This window comes from Nicotiana sylvestris, chromosome 12 (assembly GCF_000393655.2).
Source record: "Nicotiana sylvestris chromosome 12, ASM39365v2, whole genome shotgun sequence".
In the NCBI taxonomy this organism is placed as follows: Eukaryota; Viridiplantae; Streptophyta; class Magnoliopsida; order Solanales; family Solanaceae; genus Nicotiana; species Nicotiana sylvestris.
The window spans coordinates 127,240,660-127,265,401 of record NC_091068.1 but is presented as its reverse complement, the minus strand read 5'-3'; the positions used below and the strand labels follow the sequence as shown (position 1 = coordinate 127,265,401).

The 24,742-nt window shown below is 35.0% G+C and overlaps 1 protein-coding gene across 1 annotated transcript; it reads left to right on the top strand.

The window, feature by feature from the left end:
* Nucleotides 1-15,580: 15,580 nt before the first annotated feature.
* On the top strand, nt 15,581-18,630 carry LOC138883695 (uncharacterized). The gene is made up of 5 exons (XM_070164397.1): nt 15,581-16,170; nt 16,601-16,724; nt 17,030-17,129; nt 17,215-17,825; nt 18,334-18,630. Exons 1-5 carry the CDS (start codon nt 15,581-15,583, stop codon nt 18,628-18,630), a joined length of 1,722 nt encoding a protein of 573 aa, XP_070020498.1.
* Nucleotides 18,631-24,742: the final 6,112 nt, after the last annotated feature.

The window sequence follows — 24,742 nt, the reverse complement described above, 5'->3', positions numbered from 1 at the left end:
TAACTTGAACAGGGTCTCCAGAACAAAGCAAAACAAATCAAGCAGACAAAGGCACGAACCGACCTCCCGCAAAAGTCATGATTTTTCTTTGAATGCAGGGACAAGGAATAACCGCAAGCACGTACGCCTTAAAATCATTACCTTCGTAAGAACCGGACCGCCAAGCACAAATATATCTCCATCTAAGAAATATTCTACTCCTACTTGCTATCCGTCTTTGCATGAGACTAAGCCCTGTCTCAAATTTTGCATGAGGCTAAGCATTGCTTCCATATTTGCATAAGGCTAAGCATTGCCTTCTCTTTGCATGAGACTAAGCCCTGTCTCAAATCTTGCATGAGGCTAAACCCTGCCTCCATATTTGCATAAGGCTAAGCATTGCCTTCTTTTTGCATGAGACTAAGCCCTATTTAAAATCTTGCATGAGGCTAAGCCCTGCCTCCATATTTGCATAAGGCTAAGCATTGCCTTCTCTTTACATGAGACTAAGCCCTGTCTCAAATCTTGCATGAGGCTAAGCTCTGCCTCCATATTTGCATAAAGCTAAGAATTGCCTTCTCTTTGCATGAGACTAAGCCCTGTCTCAAATAAGCCCTGCCTCCCTAATTGCATAAGGCTGAGCACTGCCTTCTCATGAGACTAAGCATTGTCTCCCTCTGCATAAGTGTTGCTCTATTCTAGACTTTGCATTATCTTCTTCTTTCAGGGCTAAGCTCTGCCTCCAAACTCTGCACAAGGCTAAGCTCTACCTTGTTATTACCTTTGGTATCATGTCTCTACACTTCATGGGCTGATGTATAGCCAGTTTTTCCAAAGGCATCATAGTCCGAAGGCATCATCCTCATAGCCTGAAGACACTATGTCATGGCCTGAGGATCTCTCAATACTGCACATCATTATTCAAAGGCGTCATGGTTTAGAGGCACCATTTTCATGGCCCGAGAACATCATTTCATGGCCTGCAAATCCCTTATCTCATGATTCATGGCCCGGGATGTCATGGTCTAAAGACGTCATCCTCACTTTCCAAAGACAACCTTTATGGTCCAAAGGGAATTTGTATCATATTTAAAATTCTCACAATAATCTATATACTTGCATGCGGTGTGTTTTTAAGTTTTGCAGGTAATCCAGGAAGTAACTGTTCTTTAAATGGGAGTAACTTTTGCTCTGGTTTCCGCTCATACCATTTATACCCTGCAATTATTTCAAACGTAATCGATTCTCATCAATTGTTCGCCTTCACTCCATGACCGTTCAGATACCTGCCTTATGATACATCCTTTACGCTTTTGACTCATATTCATAACTCCGCATAAACCCATCCGATATTATCCTTCCCAAAATTCCAAAACATACGACCATTCCTATAACAATTTCATCGGTTTCATTCACCGTTGGGTCCAGAATTATATATGGCCTGATTCCTGTAAAACTAGGGATATGTAGGCAGTCAGAGACTAGGGTTCAGCCAATATTTTTCAAAACACCCCCATTCGGTCAAAATCAGTCATTGTTTCTTTACCCGACAACTCTTTCATCCTTCCCGGGTAAAGAGGGGCAGTTGTTGATACCCAATATTTCCCTCATATATTTTTAAATATGCATATATATTTTCAAAATAGTGCACACACATTTACAAAGATGCACAAGTATTTCTATAATTTTTCTATAATTTTAAAGGTTTTAAATCAATTTATTTCTGAATTTTTATTATACAAATATTCAATAATTATCCCTCATATTATTTTTATGATGATTTAATCATCTAAATTCATAATTTATTCTCATATAGTGCTCAAATATTTTAATTGCATTTTTTATAATTACATTTGCATTTTTAAGACTATAATTGCAATAACTTTGCAATAATAGCCCATATATGCATAATTATATTATTTACACGAAAAATGACTTTTTATATTTTTATAGATTAAGTAACTATTTTAAATCATTTTCATATACAAGTAGTATTTTTTATCATTTATTAATAATTTTATAAATTATTGTATTAATTTAAATAGGTATTTAAAACATAGCCCTTTTTTAATTGAGTTTTTCGGATTTACCCCAACCCAATACCCTATCCAGCCCAATAATCCATACCCATACACTAACCCAACTACCCATACCCATACCCATCCAATGAAACCCGCCCCACCTAAGATCTAATCCTGACCGTTGATATCAGAAGATCAACGGCCCTAAATCCCCCCAACCCTTTTTAATATACCTAAATCCCCCAAACCCTATTTCATTCGCCCCAGTCCGCCGTCTTCTGATCCTCTCATCTCCTCACCTTTTTCACTCTCAAACCCTAGCCCGCCGTCACACTTTTCCTTTCGATTCATGGGATCTTCCCTTGATTCCCTGCCTTATTTGACTTTGTTTCTTTACTGGCTACCCAATCTTGATGTTAATTGATTCATTTGTCTCAAATGGCAAGTGAATCTCAAGAGACTCGAATCAGATCTGGTTCAAAGTCTCCCATATCTTGGCTATTTCCATCTATGTTCATCCCAATACCTGTGAGTACGAATATTTTCATATCTTAGGGTTTCAAATCTCTGGTTCAAACTAGATTTGGTTCAACTTCTGTTTATTTTTATGAATCTTTATATTTTTTCTTGAATCTGTTTAGATCCTCCCAGATCTGAAACAATTTTATGTTCGTTTTGGTATTTCTCCTTTAAAATTTCAATACTCATTTCTCTATATTTCTCTAATCTTTTTCTATTATTATTTTATGACCAATTTTATTTACCCTAAAACTAAGGTTTTGATTTCAACAGATTTTTGCAAAAAAAAATGTTTTAACCTTTATACATTTTTGTCTCTGGGTATTTGTTAGGGTTTCCTTATTTATTTTACTGATTTTACTTGTTATATGTCTTTGTATTTCTGCCTATTTTTTTAGGGTTCCGATTTGTTCATTCTTACTATTTCTGCCTGTTTGCCTTTAACTCTGGCGACTAATTGCTAATTGATTTTATTTACCTAAATTAGGGTTTGAAATTAGTTTTTCTTTTCTGTACAGTACTGATGTTTACCTATGCGGTTACCTGTTCTTACCTTATTTGGACCAATGTCTGATTAATAATATGTGCTACTTCCCTTAACTTAACCTTACTGGCCTGATTTTATGTTCTAATTATTAAACTCGGCTTCTAATTGATTTTGGAATTAGTTCTTACCTCATTTAACCTAGTTCCTGACTACTAATTGATTCCATATAAGGTTTTCCTTAAATTAAGTGATACTAGCCTAACTTTAGTCGATTCTGTCTTGTTAATTGATTCATGCCGACTTTAATTAAGTTATTTTCATACCTTATTTGAGTAGGACATGTTCATTACCTTATTTGTTTACTTCATTAGGGTGCTATTTAAACCCCCTTCCTCACTCCCTTTAGGACAACTCTAAAACTCTCGAAATCTTTGTTCTCATAAAAACGTAAGCTCTCTCTTTATTCTCTTATTCTAATTTCTGCAACAAGTGGTTATTATTTGGCTGGCTAAAAGCCAAGGCCAAACTCTCTGAAATTTAACTTCTATTGCACTCTTACTTGCTTTCTTCTCAACTGGTATGTCTTAACTCTTACTATTCTGTTCTCTATACTTTATTCGATTAGTCTGTTTCAACCTCAGCATGATTTTGCTTTCTATGTAACTACATGATCCATTTAGTAATACTGTTAAAACTAAGTTACTCCAAATAATGTGACCCCTTTTCCTAAGTTAGTTTTAATGTTCAGTTTGTTTTTCTTTCTAAACCTTGCCAGATACTGTATGCATGTAATCAAATATGTTTGTGGTTTAATTTATAGTTCCAGTCTTTTTCTGTCTCTGTGTTTAAGCCGTGACTTCTTTAATATTTAGCCTAATCAAATGCCAATTTGTTTGAACTATGTGCTGAACATGAACTTTGTTTGTTTCTTGGTGCAGTTTTGTCTGTAACTCTGTATTCTGAATTTCCTGCTCCTGAAAAATAAACTTTTTTAAAAAACTTGCCCCTTAACCTTTATGCATTGGTTTTCAAACTCCTACTCTTAGTCATTTAGGTTCTCACCACCCCCAATGTGAGCACTGCCTAGGGTCCTTAAGACTCCTTTGAACTCTGATGCATTGGGGCTGGTTTTCCAATCTTTTATGAACTCTTTGATGAATGTGTGGTTCTAGTGTGAGTATTGTCCGGGGTTCCTGAGGCTCTTTGGGAACTTTGACACACTGGAAGCCTGGTTTAATTTGTCATGGATAAATCACTATTATGCTCCAAAGTTGTTGTGTTTGAAGGCCTGGTTCCCAGGTTTAGATTGGGCCTATGAAGGCTATAATTCATTCATTCTGGGCTGTAATAATCTCTGTAATAACAGATTTGGGGTTTATTAGTAAAAGCTGGGGGTGTTTCTTATATCTTTTGTCAAAACTAGGTAGAAATCCTGCCTATAGGATTTAATTATGCTGATTGAATCATGTGAATACTATACTGTGTTTAGAGATCCTGCCTATAGGACTTTTCATGATTATTTTGATTCTATGTTGCACATTTGCATGCTAGAAACCCTGCTTATAGGACTTCACGTTTAATTCTGCACATTAGAAATCATGCACATAGGATCTACACATGTTTCCAACTAAATGTGCATTAGTGATCATGCCTATAGGACCTTGTTTGTTTGAGTCAATTATGCTTCCTGGCAATCTGTTAATTTTTGTCCGAATACAATTGATAGATATCCTGCCTATAGGAATAAAAATTAGTTTCAAACCTAGAAATCATGCTTATAGGATTTAAAATGAATAGATATCATGCTTATAGGGTGAAACCAGTTCTAAAACTTAGAAATCATGCATGTAGTAGTTTAAATCAAGTCAACAATTAGAAATCATGCATATAGGGGTTTAAATCAATTAAGCAATTAGAAAGCATGCCTATAGGACCTAAAAGGAATAAAAACTGTCTTTATGAGTTAAAATCAGTGCTGCCCTGAGAAACCATGTCCATAGGTCTGTAATTAACAAACTCGTAGAAATCATGCCTATAGGATCCTGTTAGTCTATTTTGAATTCAAACGCTCTTGTCAATCACTTAGGTAACGTATCTGCGGGACTCATTAATGACTATGGCATACTACTGCGTGAAATGCCCAGATCCATGCTGAATAAAATCAGTAGGCAAACAAATAGGTCCCAATGCTCGCCTTAATAAAATTGTCTTTACACTCTATTTTTATCACATAGATATCCTGCCTATAGGATTCCAAAGTTAATAAAGTTTGCTGATTCAATTGCGTGCTTTTTGTTGCCTATGTGTGGAGGTCAATGTGAGCCCATACTTGTTCTTTGTCTGAAAGTCCTACTTGTTTTTGTTTGCCGTCTAGATTTCACATTTGTTAAGTAACGTAGGATTGGTCTAGAACTATCCCAAATAGAGGTCCTAATACCTCCGGGGCCATAGGTAAGAGACGGGTAGTGCACGCATAAAGAACGAGCTAGAAACTGCTAGAACGCGTAAGTAAAAACTTAAAGATAGTAATTGGGTAGTAAATGAGATGATAGCTCGTGTGCCAATGCTATAAGTAACACCCCGACTTAAGGGAGTTACAAAGCATTGCATGGAATGATCCTATAGGCTAAAAGCTTAGGACCACCCTATACCCATGGTTAAAATAATTTGAGTATTGTATTTGTCCAAATTGTTTTCTCTCCTTTTAGACTAATTTGCTTATTTAAGTTTGTCGAGACCCACCGTTGTGGACCTCAAGGAGTGCCTAACACCTTCCCCTCAAGGTAATTTCGAGACCTTACCCAATTTTTGGTGATATAAACTGGTTATATGAGTTATTTGTTCTAGGTTCCCTAACGCACCTTAATCCGTTAGGTGGCGACTCTTCCAATTAAAATTCCCTACCCATCTCAAAAGAGTTGTCCCAAAATGTCGAAACCTAATTTCGCGAGAAAAAGGAGGCGCAACATTTACGTGGCAAGAAAAATGCGAATGCAGCAATACCTGGAAAAGGTACGAGAATTACTTAGATAATTCTCGACATGGAAGGCCGTGCAAATACCCAGGGAGGAAAATGCAAAAGCAAATGCATTGGCAAATCTCGCATCTGTCACGGATGTAACAAATGTAGAAAATGCTATTGTGATACATCTGTTTCATCCGACACTCGACCAAACAAAGAGTGAGGTAAATTTTAATAATTTAACTTGGGATTGGAGAAATGAATTTGTGAACTTTTTGCAGTATGGTATCTTTCCTGAGGATAAGACGAAGTCACAATTGCTTCGGCAAAAAGCCATTTGGTACTTCTTAAATTGTGGAAATTTATATCGAAAAGATGTTTGGTGGACCTTTAGCACGGTGCCTCGGTCCATCACAAATGGAGTATCTAAAGAGAGAAGTACATGAGGGGCATTGTGGGAAGCACACCGGGGGAAGATCGTTGGTGAAGACATTAATAAGAGCAGGATATTATTAGTCAAAAATGGAAGAAGATGCAGAATTGTAGCTAGGTGCGATAAATGTCAACGATATGCCAATAATATGCACCGTCCGGCAAAGCTGTTGCATTCAGTTATTTCACCATAGCCCTTCATGAAATGGGGTAGGACATCGTAGGGACTTTGCCTCAAACTAAAGAAAAGGTACGCTTTCTGTTAGTTTTAACAGATTATTTTTCAAAATGGGTAGAAGCAAGTGCTTTCAAATAGGTGTAGGAAAAAGAAGTCAGGGATTTTATTTGGCAAAAAATTATATGTCGATTTGGGATTCCAAAGGAAATTGTATGTGACAATAACCCCCAGTTCATAGGCACGAAAATCATAAAATTCTTCAAAGTTGGCAGATTAAACGAATTACATCCGCACCTTACCACCCTGTGGCTAATGGACAGACTGAATCGACAAATAAAGTTATTATCAATAACTTAAAGAAGAGACTAAAAGAATCAAAGGGCAAATGGCCAGAAGTATTACCGGGGGTATTATAGGCTTATCGAACGACATCAAAAACTAGAAGGGGTGAGACTCTGTTTTCACTTGTAAATGGTGCAGAAGCTTTAATTCCGGTAGAGATAGGTGAACCAAGTACGAGGTACTCACATTCCACGGAAGAGGGAAATAAGGAAGAACTGCGGGTAAATTTGGATTTATTAGAAGAAAGGAGAGAAGCAACATTAATTCGAATGGCAGCTCAAAAACAGATGATTGAACGATATTGCAATAGGAAAGCTAATTTGAGGTACTTCAAGATTGGGGACTTCGTTCTCAAAAAGGTGTTCCGACCAACAAAAGCAACCAATGCAGGAAAATTAAGCCCAAATTGGGAAGGACCATATAGGGTTCGAGGCATCGCTGGAAAAGGAGCATACGAGTTGGAAAATATGGATGGCAAGATGCTACCGTCGAATTGGAATGCAGTTCATTTGAAGCGGTATTACTTCTAGATAAGGAAAATACCCACGGTCAGGTATCACACAAGTTCAATTTTATTTTATTCTTTTGAATTTTACTAATCATTTTAGATGATAGGCAAAAAACTGGCTCGTATCAAATGATGATATTAAACTCGAACGACACGCAGAATACTGAATTATTCCTGGTCTAGGTTGCAACATTTCTGATGAAAAAATGGTTATGCAGTCATCATCTAAATAATTATCTCCGAGTCTCGTTCATATTTTACTTTTTAGGGAATGGACCAAAAGAAAGAAGTGATCTAGTGTTCGAGATTTCATACTTCAAAGTTCCAACACTAGGGGAACTATGCATATTGAAGAAAGCAAAAATAATCGAAGGCATAGTTCAGCCGGAGTCAAAACCTTGAAAATTTTTCAAAGGAATTCGAACTAGCGAAAAGGATGCAAGATATTCCATATTCCTATGAGTTTTAGGTTAAGGCCATAAATTTAGTCACGAGATAATAGACCCGAATTTGTATGTGTAAACCTACTACAATAAAAGTAATTATGAATGTGTTGTATGAACAATTATGAGAATGATGCACGAAATTTATTTGAAAGTTCAAAACATAAAACTTCCTCAAATTATTTCTCCTTTCATGTTTGCTTCTTGTTTCATATATTTGAATCAATATGAATATGAGACGCCATCTTCATCAGTGTCGTTAATATAAAAGGGCCTTATTTTATAAAAACCCATGTCTATCAAAGTCATGGACTATTAAGGCATTTTTAAATGCAAGAAAAATCTTAAATATCAAAAGGGAAAATAGCATAATATGCGTCAAAAGCAATAGAAATATTTATATATCAACCCTAAAGAATAAGGGTGATAATTTTGTCATCAAACCCCAAATAAACAGGGGCAACAAAAACAAACCTTCCAAAAGGTTGTTAAACCAAGGAAAAAGCAACATAAGGGTGTTCCAAGTAAAAGTCAACAAAAGAATATGGAAAAGGAGAAAAGCCAAAGAGCATCATCAACGGGAGAAGAAGGATCAACTTAGGGAGAAGAGGCTAGAACATCAGCTCCGCCAAGAACAATTCCATCTCCATCACCCTTAGAACCTTCGTCTTCAAGTGTGGAAAAACTTTAACGTTGCTGAGTTTTATCAATTGCTTCTTTATCCTAGCAATCTCAGCATTAAGGTCAAAACTTTCTTAGTTGGCTTCAATTAAAGTCTCGAGGCGAGTGTTCAGAAAAAACCCAGCTAACATCCAGTTATAACTTATCCTCGAGGGCGTTGTAATTCTTTTCCCACTGATCAATCTCATCTCTTCTTTTTCTGCTTTTGAGGATTCATAGATTGTCTTCAAAAAAGCAAGAGAACTTTTCAAGAACTGAATTTTATCTGTAAAGGTGCGGAGATCTTCCTGAGCTTGGGTAAGCGTTTGAACCAATTCACCCGTGTAAATTCTTTTTGATTAAGGAGTTCGTTCAAACCCCTTATCTCTTCAGTAGCCTTGGATAGTTGTTCAACAAAAGAGGATTCCGGTCTATCCTTATCCTTCCCGACTTGACTGGAAGAAGCTTTTTCAACCGCTAACTTAGGAGAAACCATTCTCATTTGTTGCTCCAAAGTGCCCTTCTCTTATCCAAGAATTTCCTTTTTCCAGTTGAAGATCTCCAAATTGTTCTTTCCAGTTGTCAGTCTCGATATGCAATTCAAGAATTTGTTGGTCAGTCTGAGAAACTCTTTTCATAAGCTCTGTGCCAATCAAATTAATCTACAAAAAAGGTAGGAGAAGAAGAGTTATGAATAAGGAAAAGTAAGGAAGGAAATATAAGTAAACTTATACATTCGGAGGAGAATGAACAATGTCATTCATTAAGGTCAGTGAACTATCCAACTTCTTCTTCTCCACAGGGCCTAACAATGGCTTCAACCACACATCGGTTTGACCAGACTTCCTCAATAAATTTCCGCCCTTAAGGACCTCAATTACAACTCTTTCATCTCCCTTCTGCTGCTAGAAGGCTTAGCTTCTACATGAGAAGCAATAACGGGAGCAACAACTGGAGTAATATCAGGTAAAGACACAGGAAGTTAATAGTAGATGGAACTGGAAGGGAAGCGGGAGGTAATTCTTCAGAAACAGGCCCGAAGCCTTATTCACCCTCAAAGCCATGGATGAACAACCTATCAATTGGACTGGATGGAGGATTATCTGCGTCTTCATCAGAAATCTCTAAAGGAGTATTTTCTGGCTCATCAATGAGTCTGAAAGGAATTGAACTCGATGGAGGGTCATGAAAAGCAGGGGTTTCATCATCAGAAACCACGCGTCTCCTGACACACGGTTTTTTCACCAAAGAACCTTCTTCTAACCCCTCTTCATAATCAGACCTGCGAGCTTTACCAGTTTTCCTCTTGGAGGAAGAAGCACTCAAAATCCATTCCTGAGCAAGACTTACAGAAAGCTTGGTTGATGGAACAGATGCGGGACTAATGCCACGAATAGTAAACCCTAATTAAAAAAAAAGGGATGATGAAAAATTTACATATGAACAAGTAAAAGAAGGAGAAGAACTATGAGGGTAAAAAGTACCATGCGTTTTCACTTTCCAACCAAATTTTTGAGAAAGAAATTTCCAAGATCTTTTGTCCTTAGGAGCAGCAGTCAACATCTTTTCTACCTAAGCACAGAAGTCGGGACTTTCCTCAAAACTTTCATAGTTGCTGAGAAAATAAGTATATGTCTACATGAAGGAATTCAAAACATATAAAAAAAAAGAGAAGAAAACTTACATGCTAAGTTCCATTTTTCTGGAAAAGACATGTTTTTTACCCATTAACCCACTAGTGAGGGGCAGCAACAAAGCGGGCGTACCAGCCACGGTCTCGGTCATCCTCGAGGCTAAGTAACACTCTTTTACTTCTAGCCACGAGGGAAAAGACTCCTTCATGAAACAACTTGGGGGAGTAAAGGTGAAGTAAGTGACAAAAGGTAAAAGGGACGGAGACCAAATCCGACAAATAATGAAAGGCATGCTACAACCCTCCACACGATAGGACCAATCTGGCCAAGGCACACATTAAAGTAGCGAAAAGACTCGATGATCACTGGATCAATGGGAGGCTTAAACCCTAAAGTAAAAGGGTAGGTATAAACAAAATAAAAAATGACATGGTAAGAGGTGATTCTTTGGTTGGCACCAAGGATTAAAACTGGGAAATTTGGTTTCCAATGACATTCTGGTCAAACTAAGGAAAGAAGATCGGGAGTGATTAAGCTTGGGTAAAGTTCAGTAGGGTTAAGGGAAGCTATAGAAGAGGCTTGATTTCTCATGTTCTCATGGTTTGTTACAAAAGAAAACTCCTGAGGAACAATTTCAGCAACTGTAGCTTCACGCACAGGTACATTCAGGTCCCTATTTCTAGAAGAATATCTAGGGGTTAGAGAAGCCCAAGGTCTAGAAGAAGATGGTCTGGCAGAACTACTTTGAGAAGAGGAACCACGATCAGATAACAAACCAAGGCTACGAAGTCTACCACCTCTCCTACTTCTAGTGGGAGCAGTAGAAGGAGCAAGTTCGTCAATGATCACAACTTTGCGAGGGTCTGGAGTTGATGAAGACATGTTTAACAAAGGAAATATAGAAGAAAGGTACAGAGATACGAAGAAGAACTAAGGTAATGTATATAAAAGGAAGAAGGTTTCAAGAAATAAAAAAGAATGAAGTATTTATAAGGAGATACAACCGTCATTAAAATTGGTTATTATGAAGCGTCATAATGGAACCGTCACTTCGTGGCTGCTGCAGCCGTAGAAAAAAATCCTAAAAAGGCGCTGAAAAACTGCAGATCCAATAATAAGAAGCCATGTGGCATGTGCATTAAATGAATGTGACATACGTCGCATCGATTCTGAAGGAGGCATAATGATACTCGAGAAACGGCGGCAAAGAATTCCCGCCATAAAAACTTACCACTTCCCGAATATTCAGTTGAGAATATTCAGAAAGTGGGGGGACTATATGTATTGGTAGAAAAAAGACATGACACGTGGACCATCAACAAGCTGACAGGGCATGACACGTGGAACATCGATGTAAGGACAAGTGGCATTCTTAATTAGACGAATTAAAGAATGCAGAAAAGGCACGGGAGAAACACCCACGAGGTTACATTGAAGAAAGAATCGGACCTGACAGCTATTTAAAGAGAAACAGGAGCGAAATGAGTAAAGATTGCAAAGAAGGGAAGATATACGAATATGGTGTAAATAAGAAAGGGAAATCGGTACAATTACAAGGAATCTTTAGTCATAAATGTATCTGTTACGGTTACATATGGTAATAGGCAATCAATACAATTAATACTATTAGTGAGCCCAAATTAAGTGCGGGAACCGTTATAATTGTATGCTCCTATATAAAGACTGAAATCTTATTTATAATGGCAAGTAACGATTATTATTGAAATTCACACTGTTATTTTGCTTTATTCCCCAAGCTTTAAGCCTTAATTTTGGGAAGTGATTATTAGTTCATTTCTCATTTTCTTTGTCAATCATTTTTATTATTTGATATATTCTTTCAAAATTATTGGGAAAGTAAAGTAAATCTTAGTTATCAATAACCCGATTTTTTCTACATATTAACTTTGACCGAGAAATCTATTTTTGGTTAAACATTATGTTTAGTGTTAGATTGCTTTAAACAAGAGATAAAGGACATTATACTTGTTGTGAATTTGGGATACTGGCAAATAAACGAAATTTATCTATGATATAAATGCACACACAATTGCACTCTGGTAAAACTTTAGGTATAAGGAAATTACAGTTCACAATTCTTAATAAAATTATAAAACTAGTAAATTAGAAAATACAACTAAAGTAAAGTTTGACAGCCAAAAAGTCACGATCAAATTTGATAATGACAAGCTAGTAACTTGTTTCCGTGTAGTTCTTTTTGTTTTCTTACTGTTTGACAAACACTAGGAATGAATTAAGATAATTTGTTTCTTTTGAAAAACGCCAGTGAAGTTGGAAAGCTTTATCTAAAATATCACTTCCATTAGCAACTTAAATAGGAGTACAAGTCATCTCTCGAAGCCAATTTGGTTACGAACTTTTAGAATAATTTCAGTGTCTAGTGAGTCATCGCACGTGAAAGAAAAGAACAAGAAAAGACACATACACACACTCAGCTTCTTCTTTTTTTTGTTTTTCGCCCGGTGTCCGGTATTCGTATTGGAACTCGATTATATCTGAATTCACGCAGGGTAGGGTCCCATTCGGGGAATATCGCTCCCTACTAAGGATTTTCCATACCCAGGGCTCGAACCCGAAACCTCTGGTTAAGGGATGAACAGTCTCATCCACTGCACTCAGTGGCGGACGCAAGTAGTGGCGAGCGGGTTCAACTGAACCCGCTTCATCAAAAAATAATACTCTGTATATGTATAAATTACGATTAAAACTGCATAAATTTTGTATAAATATTTTATTTGAACCCACTTGACAACTACTATTTTATGACTAAAGTTATGTACTTCTAAAATTGAACATGCTCGCACATAATCCTCGATCCGGCGCTTACTGCACTGAGCCTTTGGTGGTTACACACTCAACTTCAAAGTCTTCTGGTTTGACGAATAATTGAAGTACATGAAAAGAGAAAAGAAGATGAGACAAAAAAACCTCAAATGTTGAAGTTATAGAAGCACTTCACCTAACACGAAGAAGATTAGGCTTGTGAATTTAAAAGGAATTATGATATGGAAAGAGAATTTTAACTATGACCAATTATCAAAGAATTTAAATTATATACCCGATAATGTAAATATTGTTTTACATTATTAATAGAATTAAAATTTAATTTGTGATAACAACTTGATTATCACGTTATTAATTATTATTATAAAAATTTATTTATAAGTATTTTGGAAGTAATTTGATTGTATAAATATTTTTTAATCACAAAACTTAAATCTATATCTATACTATATAAAACTAGTACTATATTAAAAGCACGAAGGCTTTTAGCCAAATGTCGTTCGCCTTTTTTACCCTTTTAAAATAGAGATCACATTAGACAAAAATGGTAATTTAATTATTATCCTAATATTTAGTACTTTAAAAGAAACTAAAATTTCGATTATTAGAATTTTCCTTATTGAATTAAGTAAGAAATCCTAATATTAAGGACTTTAAAATAGATATTATTTAAGAGAAGTAAGAGTCCTATAATTCTAACAATCTATATACTGTTACTACTAAAGCAAGAGGCTTTGTACCTAATTAAATATTTATTCTAATTATTAAATGTAATTTTCAATATTACATAAACTGACAAAGAAAATAATATTATGCTCGAGTACGATAAAAGTTCGAAAATAATTTGTATCTTCTATACTATCATAAAAGAATGAAATCTCAACAAATAATTAAGTCTTTAAATTAATAAAGCAGCAAAAAAGTCAATTCAATTTTGTTTCAAAATTATTACATAAGTAAACTTATTTTCCAAGTTGATAAAACTCTTAAGGTACAAAAATTGTTTTCACAATAAAAGCATTTGTCGTGAAAGAAATAAGAAAATAGAGCAAAATTTACTATAATATAGAATTAAAAGTTAAATTGCTAAAATGCTAAGTTGAAGCAATAAGGATACAACATAAGACAAAAAATATTCAGAAAAATTGCCATTATCATTTTTCTTTCTTTTTATACTCATTTCAATAAATGATAGCTCCCTATATTTTTCATATCGTATTACATTATTTTTTGAAATTCAATATTAGCTATTTAAGAATTATATTATTATTTATCAATATTTTTCTAAGAGCTATAGTTCTATCTCTTCACTCACAAATTTCTAAAAGACCGAAAAGTTCAAATTCTTCAATTTGTTTTATTATCTTTGAATAATTATTGTAAAGTATTTTTTGGTTATTTGTTTATAGTATTTGGTAATAAAGATAATAATAATTTTCATAAGATATATATTCCATGTCTCATAAATCATAATAAGACATATAAAGACTTATGTGAAGTAGAATTTCTTTATTTAATGAGCTAGCTTAGTGAGATTAACATTTACTATATTTAGAAATTTACATTTTTTTCTTTTATATTTTTTCAATAACTCAAACACATTATTTAATAATATATATAATTTTTAAAAATTATATATTTATTGATATAGGTACATGCGCAAAGCGCGTACCCTAAGACTAGTACATTACTAAAAGCACAAACCTTAAAGTCCATTACTAAAAGTCTAAGGTATGCAATGCAACACTTCACACACGTAGTTTTTTTTGTTTTTTTTGTTTCCCACCCGGTGGTCGGTATCCGATTATATCCGGATTCGCGCCGCGTAGGGCTCCATTCGGAAGGAAGCGCTCCATACTAAAGATTTTTCCATACCCAGAGCTCGAACCCGAGACCTCTGGTTAAGAGAAGTCTCATCCACTACATCACATCCTTTGGTGGTCTTCAGACACGTAGTTAATCTAAACGAATCTGTACATATGTTTGTCTAAATTCAAGATTCACTGTTACTGCCCTTATTACTATAACATCTTGTCAGTAAATGTGAAAGATCAACATTTTTTCAACGTTGGACATGAATATTTATTGGGTTTTTCTTTTGAGAAATTTTCACCATTTTTTAGGTCTAATTAGTCATTTATAGATACCTTTTGCTATATTACGTGTTATAGATACATTTTATGTGGTTATACAATATATTTGATATATTTAAGCTATTGTATTCATTAATATAATAGCAAAAATAGGCGTTAAAAAGGAAATTCCAGCTAAGGTTGATATGTATCTAACTGTATTCACGCGGCCTTATCGTGAATACAGTAACGTATGTGCGTAAAATCTGGAAGGTTTAACTAGTTAAAAACGGAAAAGAAATCAAATCACATGATATTCTCCTAATTTAACTCAACGAACAAAAACCTTTACCCATTAATATGTATTCTGCCATTCACGATTCCAAAAAAACCAAAAATAGCGAAAACAATAGCAACATCTTATCGAAGTTCTTCCATTCACTTCTCCCTTTTCTCTGTTCGCAGTTCTCAATTCAACCACGGAAAATTACTGTTGATACAAATTGTATACAAAATACAGTATAGTTCCTTTATACATATGGCAAGTTTAACAGTGTTGTTGCGTCATTCTGGCAAGTGGAACGATGAGGGCAATTACGTCGATTTTTCAATTGAGGGAATACTAGTAAAGGAGTATGCGAATGATTTAGTTGCTTCAATTTCTAATCAACTGGGCATAGGTTTGAGCTCAAATTTCATTAAAATTCAATACAAAGTAGAAGGAAATTGCACGCCAATGAAAATACACAATGATATGGGTTACATGATATATGTAGAGTTGAAAAAAGAGAACAGAGAATTTAGTTTGTATCCTTTGTGCATAACAACTACTGAAAAAGAACTTGTATCCGGAGGTAGTTTAAATCAAGGCGACATTGTGCAAATAGACGAAGCAGTTCAAAGGTATGATTTCGATACAGATGATACACTGGCTCTAGATTTTGTCAATTCAGGAGAAGCAATTGGGGTGTTCGAACTGGACAAGTATTTGATAATTTCAAAAACTAATCAAAGGGAGGTTGTGGCTGGACAAGTGTATAAGGATAAGGCTATATTGAAAGAGGTGATGGAGAATTATGCTATATCTCAAAGGTTTCAATTCCGGGTTGATAGGTCTAATGCTGTCAGGTTTGCATGTATTTAATTATTTTTTTTTGTATTTTCTATTATTGGTTCGAGCTGTAGGCCAAACGTTGATGTATTTATGTGTATTTGTGGATTTCCACTTGATTATCACTTATTTGCTTAAGATATGTTTGTTTATGGTCCTTAAATACATGTATTCATATGTATTTTACTGGATATAAGACATTACAGTGCCTCTAATTATTTTTATTTTGTCTACTATGGGTTTAAGTGTATGCATATAAAAATAGTTGTATTCAATTGTATTCTTTGTATTTAAATGCATATAACTATAATTGTAATCAATAGTATAAAAATTTATATATATAGTTGTCCGAATGTATTCATGTAAGATTGTATTAGAGTGTACAGTCATGCATTTTTTTTATAAACCTTTATGCTAATCATGTGTACAATGATTAATTCTTTGCAGCTATGCATTATTATGTATTTCAGAAGATTGTGAATGGAGGTTTAAGGCATCAAGCATTAACAAATCAGAACTATTCAAACTGAGAGAGTTCATTGATAACCATACATCCACTGAAGGACAAGGTGTATGAGCAGCGGCAGGCAAGTAGCAGCCTTATAGGTGGTATGATTAGGCCTAAGCTTACTCATCATAACAGAAAATACACCCCAAAGGATATTATTGATGACGTGAAATCAGATTTAGGTGTAGATGTTAGCTACAGAAAAGGCAATGAATTTTTTGAGAGGTGAACCGGCTGATTCATACAAAACATTACCAGGATACTTATATACAATGGATATGACATATCCGGGTTCCCATATCAGAATGGTAAAATCGCCCAAAAATAAATTCATGTACGTGTATATATCTTTGTATGCCTTTATAAAGGGGTTTGATCATTGTAGACCCATTGTTGTTGTGGATGGAAGTCACCTAAAATCTTACTATACCGGGACATTCGTTTCGGCAAGCACGTTGGATGGTGCAGGTGGGTACCTTAATTATAATAAAATCTGATAATTTTTAAAGATTGAATACATGTTTAAAAAATATGTATTCAATTGTATTTACAGGTCATATATTGCCACTAGCATATGGTGTTATTGATTCAGAGAACGATGCTGGTTGGACGTGGTTCTTTGAGCAATTCAAGATAGCATACGGTTACAGCGAAAACATGTGCATCGTTTCAGATAGAAATGAGAGTATCATTAAATCTGTATCGAGAGTGTATCCAGATGTACCGCATTTTGCTTGTATATGGCATCTATGGAACAACGTATATAAGAAATTCAAAAAGATCCATGCTAAGTTGAGCGAGATATACTTCTCGATGGCAAAAGCATACACACAAGCTGAATTTGATAGTCTGATGGAGAAGGTGGAGAAGATAGATATTAGGGTGAAAGAATACTTAGAGTTAGTTGGATACGAAAAGTGGGCTAGGTTGTATACACCTGTTAACAGGGGATGGACAATGACTTCAAATATTGCTGAGTCAATCAACGCCGCACTAGTGTCAGCAAGGGAATTGCCAATATACGACTTCCTCGAAGAAGTTAGGAAGATGTTTGGACGTTGGAATTGTAGTAACCGCAAAGAAGCTACACAGACATACACAACGCTTGGAAAAAAATACCAGGAGATGCTGACTTTGAATGAGGCAATGTCTACACGCATGACTGTAAGTTTTATTTTAATGTCATTGTATTATATAGCTTTATTGTTTTCTAAAATAACTGATATACAACTGAATACAACACATTTTTTATAATACAGCTGTCATGAATACAACTGAATTCAAATGCATACAAGACACATTTTATCTAAGTTGAATACATCTGAATATAACTAAAAACATTCTGCAAAAATCTGACTTTGAATACATCTGAATATAACTAAAAACATTCTGCAAAAATCAGCTATTCGAATATGTATAATACAAAGTTGAATGAATTTCAAAATATGTTGCAAAAATCAATTTCAACTAAAAATTATGTATAATACAGATTTTAAATCTTAGTATTCATAATATAAGACGTAATTATAGTTTATAGTCTGCCGGTCTAAATGTATGATGTATTCTTCTGTATGCAAATATTTCAGTCGTATGTAACTGAGTAATTCAGCATTATACATATGGTAATTCAGGTATATGTGCTCAAAACTTATATTTCTATTTTTAAATGTAGGTGGTACCATCAACTGAATACTTACATACGGTTAACGGTAGAGGGAGGAATTACACAGTCTGCCTGTTAGAGAGAAAATGTGTTTGTGGGAGGTTCCAAGTTGATGAATTACCATGCCCACATGCTTGGGCTGTATTGAAGAGCAAGTTTCTAATGCCAGAAGAATATTGCTCTAACTATTACAAACCAAATACTTTTGTAATGACATACGATGTGCCTGTGTGCCCGCTACCGGACAGAAATGACTGGAATATACCAGCACATGTTGTAGAGGAGGTTGTACTACCATCCAAATGAAAAAGACCTCCTGGAAGGCCAAAGAAGAAGCACGATAAACCTTAAGTGAGATGCTGCAGCCGAAAAATCAACATTCATGTAGCATATGTGGGCAGGGAGGACATAACAAGCGAACGTGTAGAAATGCTCCACGTAACAAATAGTTAACACTCTGACATATATTTGTGCTTCAACGATTTGTCAATACTTATGATGACATTGTCAAGTAATAAATTCTCATTGTCAAGTAATAATTTCTGAAATGACTTTCGTGAATAGATTCTGTATACATTTAGTTGCCTTAATGTGTTGGATACAATCGAATATAACCTTGTCTACATATACTTTGACAATTTATTATAGACAGTACCTGAGTTATATACATAACTAGTCAGAATTCATCGGAATATATTTATATACTCAATTGTAATATAACAATTACAATAAATCTGAATTCATATTCTTTAGCTAGACAATAATATGTTTAATACATCTGAATTTATATTCTTTAACATGTATTGACTGAATTTGAAAGATACATATTAAAGAATATAGCTGAATACAAAAAAATATATAAGAATAATACAGTTGAAACAACTGGATACAGCTGAATAATATAGTTTAATATTACTGGCTACAGCTGAATAAATTAGTTGAATACAACTGACTACAGTTGAATACAGCTGAATACATATAACCTGTTTGATACATATGAATTTGTATTCTTTAATATGTATTAACTGAACTTGAAACATAAATATAACTGAATAGATTTGAATACAACTGAATACAACAGTTGAATACAACTGACTACAGCTAAATACGTATAACCTGTTTGATACATCTGAATTTGTATTTAATATGTATTAACTGTACTTGAAACATAAATATAACTGAATACATTTGAATAAAGCTGAATACAGCTGAATAATACAGTTGAATACAACTGAATACAGCTGAATACAGAAAAATACATCTGAATTCTTTAATATAACCTTCCATCAGTATACACAAAGTTTCTGACTTTGATATTAACCTGTTCAATACCTAAAACCTGTTCAAGCCAAGTTACTGAATATTAATACATGAATCCTGTAAGATACATATGAATATAAACTGAAGAATAAGCATGAATACTTATGAACAAACCAGTGAAACAACGATTGAAAAGTTGCAATTGTCATACACGAACACTGTTGATAAAGTGATTAGTTTTTCTAACTAAATACCATCTTCACCAAAAAAAACTACTCAAAACAGTATTCACCTAAAAACTACATTCCAAAACTACATTAACCTAAAGCTACTCTAACATTATCTACATCTTTGAATCTGACTCCGTGATTTGCCTAGCAATCTTTGAGGGTGCTTCATTCTCGCTTATGGCACTAGCATCTATCTTCCGCATAGCATAGTCCTAGAGGAGAGCACCATATCTTTGATGGAGTAGATTGGAATCAAATGTTGTTTGTGGAATCTCACCAAGAGTGCTCAGAAACTCTGCGTATGCCACAACATGCACCCCACAATCCCTAAAAACTGTTGATTAAAATAATTAAAAATAATTCATACAATTACATTTGTATATAACATTCCAAAATGATGATTGAATACTTACATGCCCCAGCCTTCTGTTGAGGCAGATCTGATATGAAAAAAACTTCAAAGGGATCAGTATGTGACTTGTCAGTGTATACTGAGTAATTAGACCAATCTATGCCTTGACTATATCTGTAAAAGCCACTAATTGATAGGTACAGAGGTACAAGCTTAGCTATCTTATCTATCGCATAAGCAACATAGGCATCATGACCTGCAAATCTGTACGAGTCATACACTTTGATACATCTCTCCTTGAACGAGACAACAACCAATACCCAGTGTAGTTTGTCCTTCAAGTTGACTGGTATCAAGACACTGTCAACAGTATGCCAAGGTACATTAGCTAGCAATCTGTAGCCCCTTATGTACTCACATACCACATCCTCTTCTTTGGCTATATTAGCTTTACTATCTGTATCAGCATACCTGTCGAAGATTTCAGTTATTCTTGTCTTGGATATACAATCAACAGTTGTATACTTGAAGTTGCTGGTTTGATTGTACTTTCCCTTCTTTCTCAGATAGTAGTATATGACGTCAATATGCTATACACAAATTTAATTACATAGTATCAGTCCAATTAATCAAACTAAGAAAAAAATATGACAAGTGAAAACTCAGTTAAATACATCATACAGATTAAAGAATAATATATCTAAATAGTGAAAAATACATCTAAATATGCTGGAATACAGCAGATATTCAATAATAAATACCAATTGATGTTAAAATACAAAGTGTATGAATACAGTTAAAATTCAGCAGATATTACAGCAGGTATGACAGCAGAAACAGTTAAAATACATCAGATAGTCCAATTCAAGATATTACAGTAGATATTAAAGATATTACAACTAACTATTGATGTTAAAATACATCTGAATATAGTTAAATACATGTATTCAGATTCAAAACAAATAAATCAGTTAAATACATATTACTGTAATACATATGTTAGTTACAACATATAATAACTTCGAAAATACATCGGAATACATTAAAATATAGCAGTACTTCAGGAATAATGATGCCATTAAATTCATCATACAGATTCAGTTAAAAACATTTTACATTTTCAGCTAATAAATTTTTTTACAATACACCTGAATAAAATTTAAAAAGGCAGATTTACATGTAACATAATTGTGAACTATACAACTTGACAAACCAATACTAAAGAAATAAATTATAGTGGAGTTGGAAGGGGTAAAACTTACGTTGTCATCCCATAGCTTCCCGTCAAACGATAGAAGGTAAAACCAATTTTTGGAATTAACTTGATCAACTCCAAAATCCAATGGTATATGAAGTGTTGACTTGTTCTTCTTGTAATGGTCTTCCAAATTACTTCTACAAGTATGATATAAAAAAATATTATATACATTTTTTTAAATATAAAAACTTAATACACATACCGGGGAAAAACTTACTTCTATTCATGTCTAGCGAAAAGACCATCACGAACCCATTTGTCATATTCCTGAATGATTAATGTAGGATATGGTCCGTTATTGAATCATCCTCGAAGGGGTGTCTTTTTTCAAAAAATGGGGGTCAACTTTATTGAGGTACTTGTTGTTCGTTGAATTCATGAATAGATACTTTTAATTTTAAAAACCATGGAGAAATAGATCATCAGTTTATAAAAACACTAACCTGCGGAGTCAAAGTTAGACTCATAAGGCGAAGAATACCATTTACTTTGTCGCCGATTCCTATGAGATGGTACTGGGGTTGATTCAACCTTTTTTGCACTGTTGTGTATCACAATTCTAGTTTCTGGAATTTGATTGGGAATAAACCTGTCGTCCAACTCAAATTGAGATACAAAGAAATCTGTAGATACACCCTCTTGACCTGTAGGTGGATTGTTGCATGGCACCGCTGATGTAGTATTCCCCTCAATTCTTGACTCCACACATTGAGCATTAAGCACTATTTTCTGTTATTAGTATGCATCATTGTTAGTTGTCACGACCCAAATCCCGGTCGTGATGGCGCCCAGCACACTACTCGGCAAGCCCGACCATTATTCAACACTTAACCCAATTTATCAAAAATAGCGGAAAGAAATATCAATTAAACAAGATTAAAGTACTAAAGAATTTAACAAAATACACAACATAATCTCACTAGGACCCGGTGTCACGAATCTGAGCCTCTAGAATACAGAATATCATCCTAATACATGGTATATCCAAAGTCTGATAATGCGGAAATAAAGAGATAGGATAGGAGGGAGAAGATCAATGGCTGCGAACGCCGTGCAGCTACCTCGATACTCCCAGAAGCTGGATCTGCTGATCAACTGGATCTACTGAGCCTGAGACTGCCCTGGATCTGCACACAAGGTGCAGGGAGTAAAGTGAGTACTCCGACCCAGTGAGTAATAAAAGTAACTACAGTCCGAAGATAAGAAAATCCAGTAAATACACAAAGTAAGCTAAAATCCAAATATACAGCAACATATGGAACTGAGCAGCTAAACAACAGTATAAATAGAAATACATGAATGCAATGCAATGCATATGATGGTACATTCCAGTACCCACTGCGGCGTGCAGCCCGAGCCATCCATATTTATTTATCGTCGACGACGCTCACTGGGGGTGTGTACAGACTCCGGAGGGGCTCCTACAGCCCAAGCGCAATATCTTGGTCAGTCATTGTTACCTGACCGGTCAGCCATTGTTACCTGACCAATTTATATCATACAGTGCCATTGTTACCACTGTTCAAGTATATCATCCAGTGTCATTGTTACCACTATTTCAAGTATATCACACAGTGTCATTGTTACCACTGTTTCAAGTCACTTTATAATCAGTCCAGAAAATAATATAATAAGCCCCTTGGGCATTTACAAAACAGAAGTTCCCAGCCCGGAATACATTTAAAAATATCATTTAAGTTTTCAACACTTAGAATTATGGCTGAGTTTGCAAAACAACATTTAAAACCTTGGACTGAAATTAAATGATATGCAAATCATGCTAAGCAGTAATATCAATCCTCGAAGGATTTTACAAATCGGCACAAGGCCCCAAACATGGCATCAAGCCCAGTAATATCAATGAAGTATGTGTATCAATCACCAGTATAGTATAAACATCACACGGGGTGGACCAAGTCACAATCCCCAGTAGTATCCGACCCCGCACTCGCCATGGAGTGCGTGTCACGCCTCAATATAGCGTTACGATATGAAAGTCCGGGGTTTCAAACCCTCAGAATAGCATTTACATCTATTACTCACCTCTAACCGGCCGTAGACTAGTCCGCAATGCCCTTTCCTCTTGAATCGACCTCTTCGCGCGTCGAATCTAGTCAAAACCACAACGAATACGTTACAATAGGCTAAGGGAATATAAACCAATCGAAAAGACTTGAAAAATGTCGAAAATCCCGAAATTAGCAAAACTCAAGCCCCGGGCCCACGTCTCGAAATTCAGAAATTTTTACATCAATACGACCCTTATCTCGCCACGAGTCTATACATACCAAATTCACAAAAATGGGAGTTCATTTGACCCCTCAAATCACCATTTAATTCTCTTAAGTTTCAAGCCCTAAACTACCATTTTTGTCCATAAATTACTTGAGTTTTCAGCTCTAATCCATGTATTTAACTTGGAAATAAGTAGAAACAACTCACCTTTGATGCTTGATAAAATCCCCCTTGAAATTCTCTCCAAAATAATCCAAGCCAAATGAAAGAAATGAAGAAAAGTGAGCTAAATCCGTGTATAAAAGAATCTGCCTGTGCTTCGTCGAGTTGTACCTTGCACTTGTGCTATACAAGTTGTACATCCTATTAAAATTGTTCCTTGTCGGACACCTTCTGTTTAAACACCCATAACGTCTTGTATAAATATCCAAATGACAAACGGTTTAAATATTTAGAAACTAGGCCCAAAGATATTTAATTTGATAGGTTGTACACCATATAACTCTTTATATATCCCGAGATATGAGCTTCTAAATCGGCTCCATGAAATCAGAAAATTTCTGGAGAAACTGCTCCACCAATCATCTTCAATCAATCATAACTTTCTATACAAATGTCCAAATTTCTATTTCTTTAGCTTTTTGGAAACTAGATATGAAGTTCTACAACTTTTGTTTTTGAATCATCTCAAAATTCCTTGTAGATCAAAAGATATAGGTCTCCGAAGTACGCTCCACGACTGCACATTGTTGTCCAAAGACAGCTTAGCAGCAGAAATTGCAGCAGCTTTTATTTTCACTAAAAAGGCTCTAACTCCATCATACGAACTCGGAATTAGACGATTCTTATTCCTATGAGTCACAAATAATAATACAAACACAACCCTTCAATCAAAACTCAATTCGGAGCTCGTTTGCCCAGTTCAATACCCATTTCGCTCGTTAAACAATTAACTCACATTTCACGTCAAAAACTCAATCGCGACTTGATGAAATTAAACCAAAATTTCCAGATCATTTCTATAATTCATGATTTAAATTCTGGAAGTCTCGAAATCAAATTTGGATCTCTAGAACTAAAAAT

What these genes read in the sequence shown, in the direction of transcription:
- LOC138883695 (XM_070164397.1), top strand. Translation starts at nt 15,581, where the DNA reads ATGGCAAGTTTAACAGTGTTGTTGCGTCATTCTGGCAAGTGGAACGAT. An exon ending in CATCCACTGAAGGACAAGGT is followed by an intron (nt 16,725 to 17,029) that starts GTATGAGCAGCG and finishes GCCTTTATAAAG; the next exon opens with GGGTTTGATCATTGTAGACC. An exon ending in CAATGTCTACACGCATGACT is followed by an intron (nt 17,826 to 18,333) that starts GTAAGTTTTATT and finishes TTTTAAATGTAG; the next exon opens with GTGGTACCATCAACTGAATA.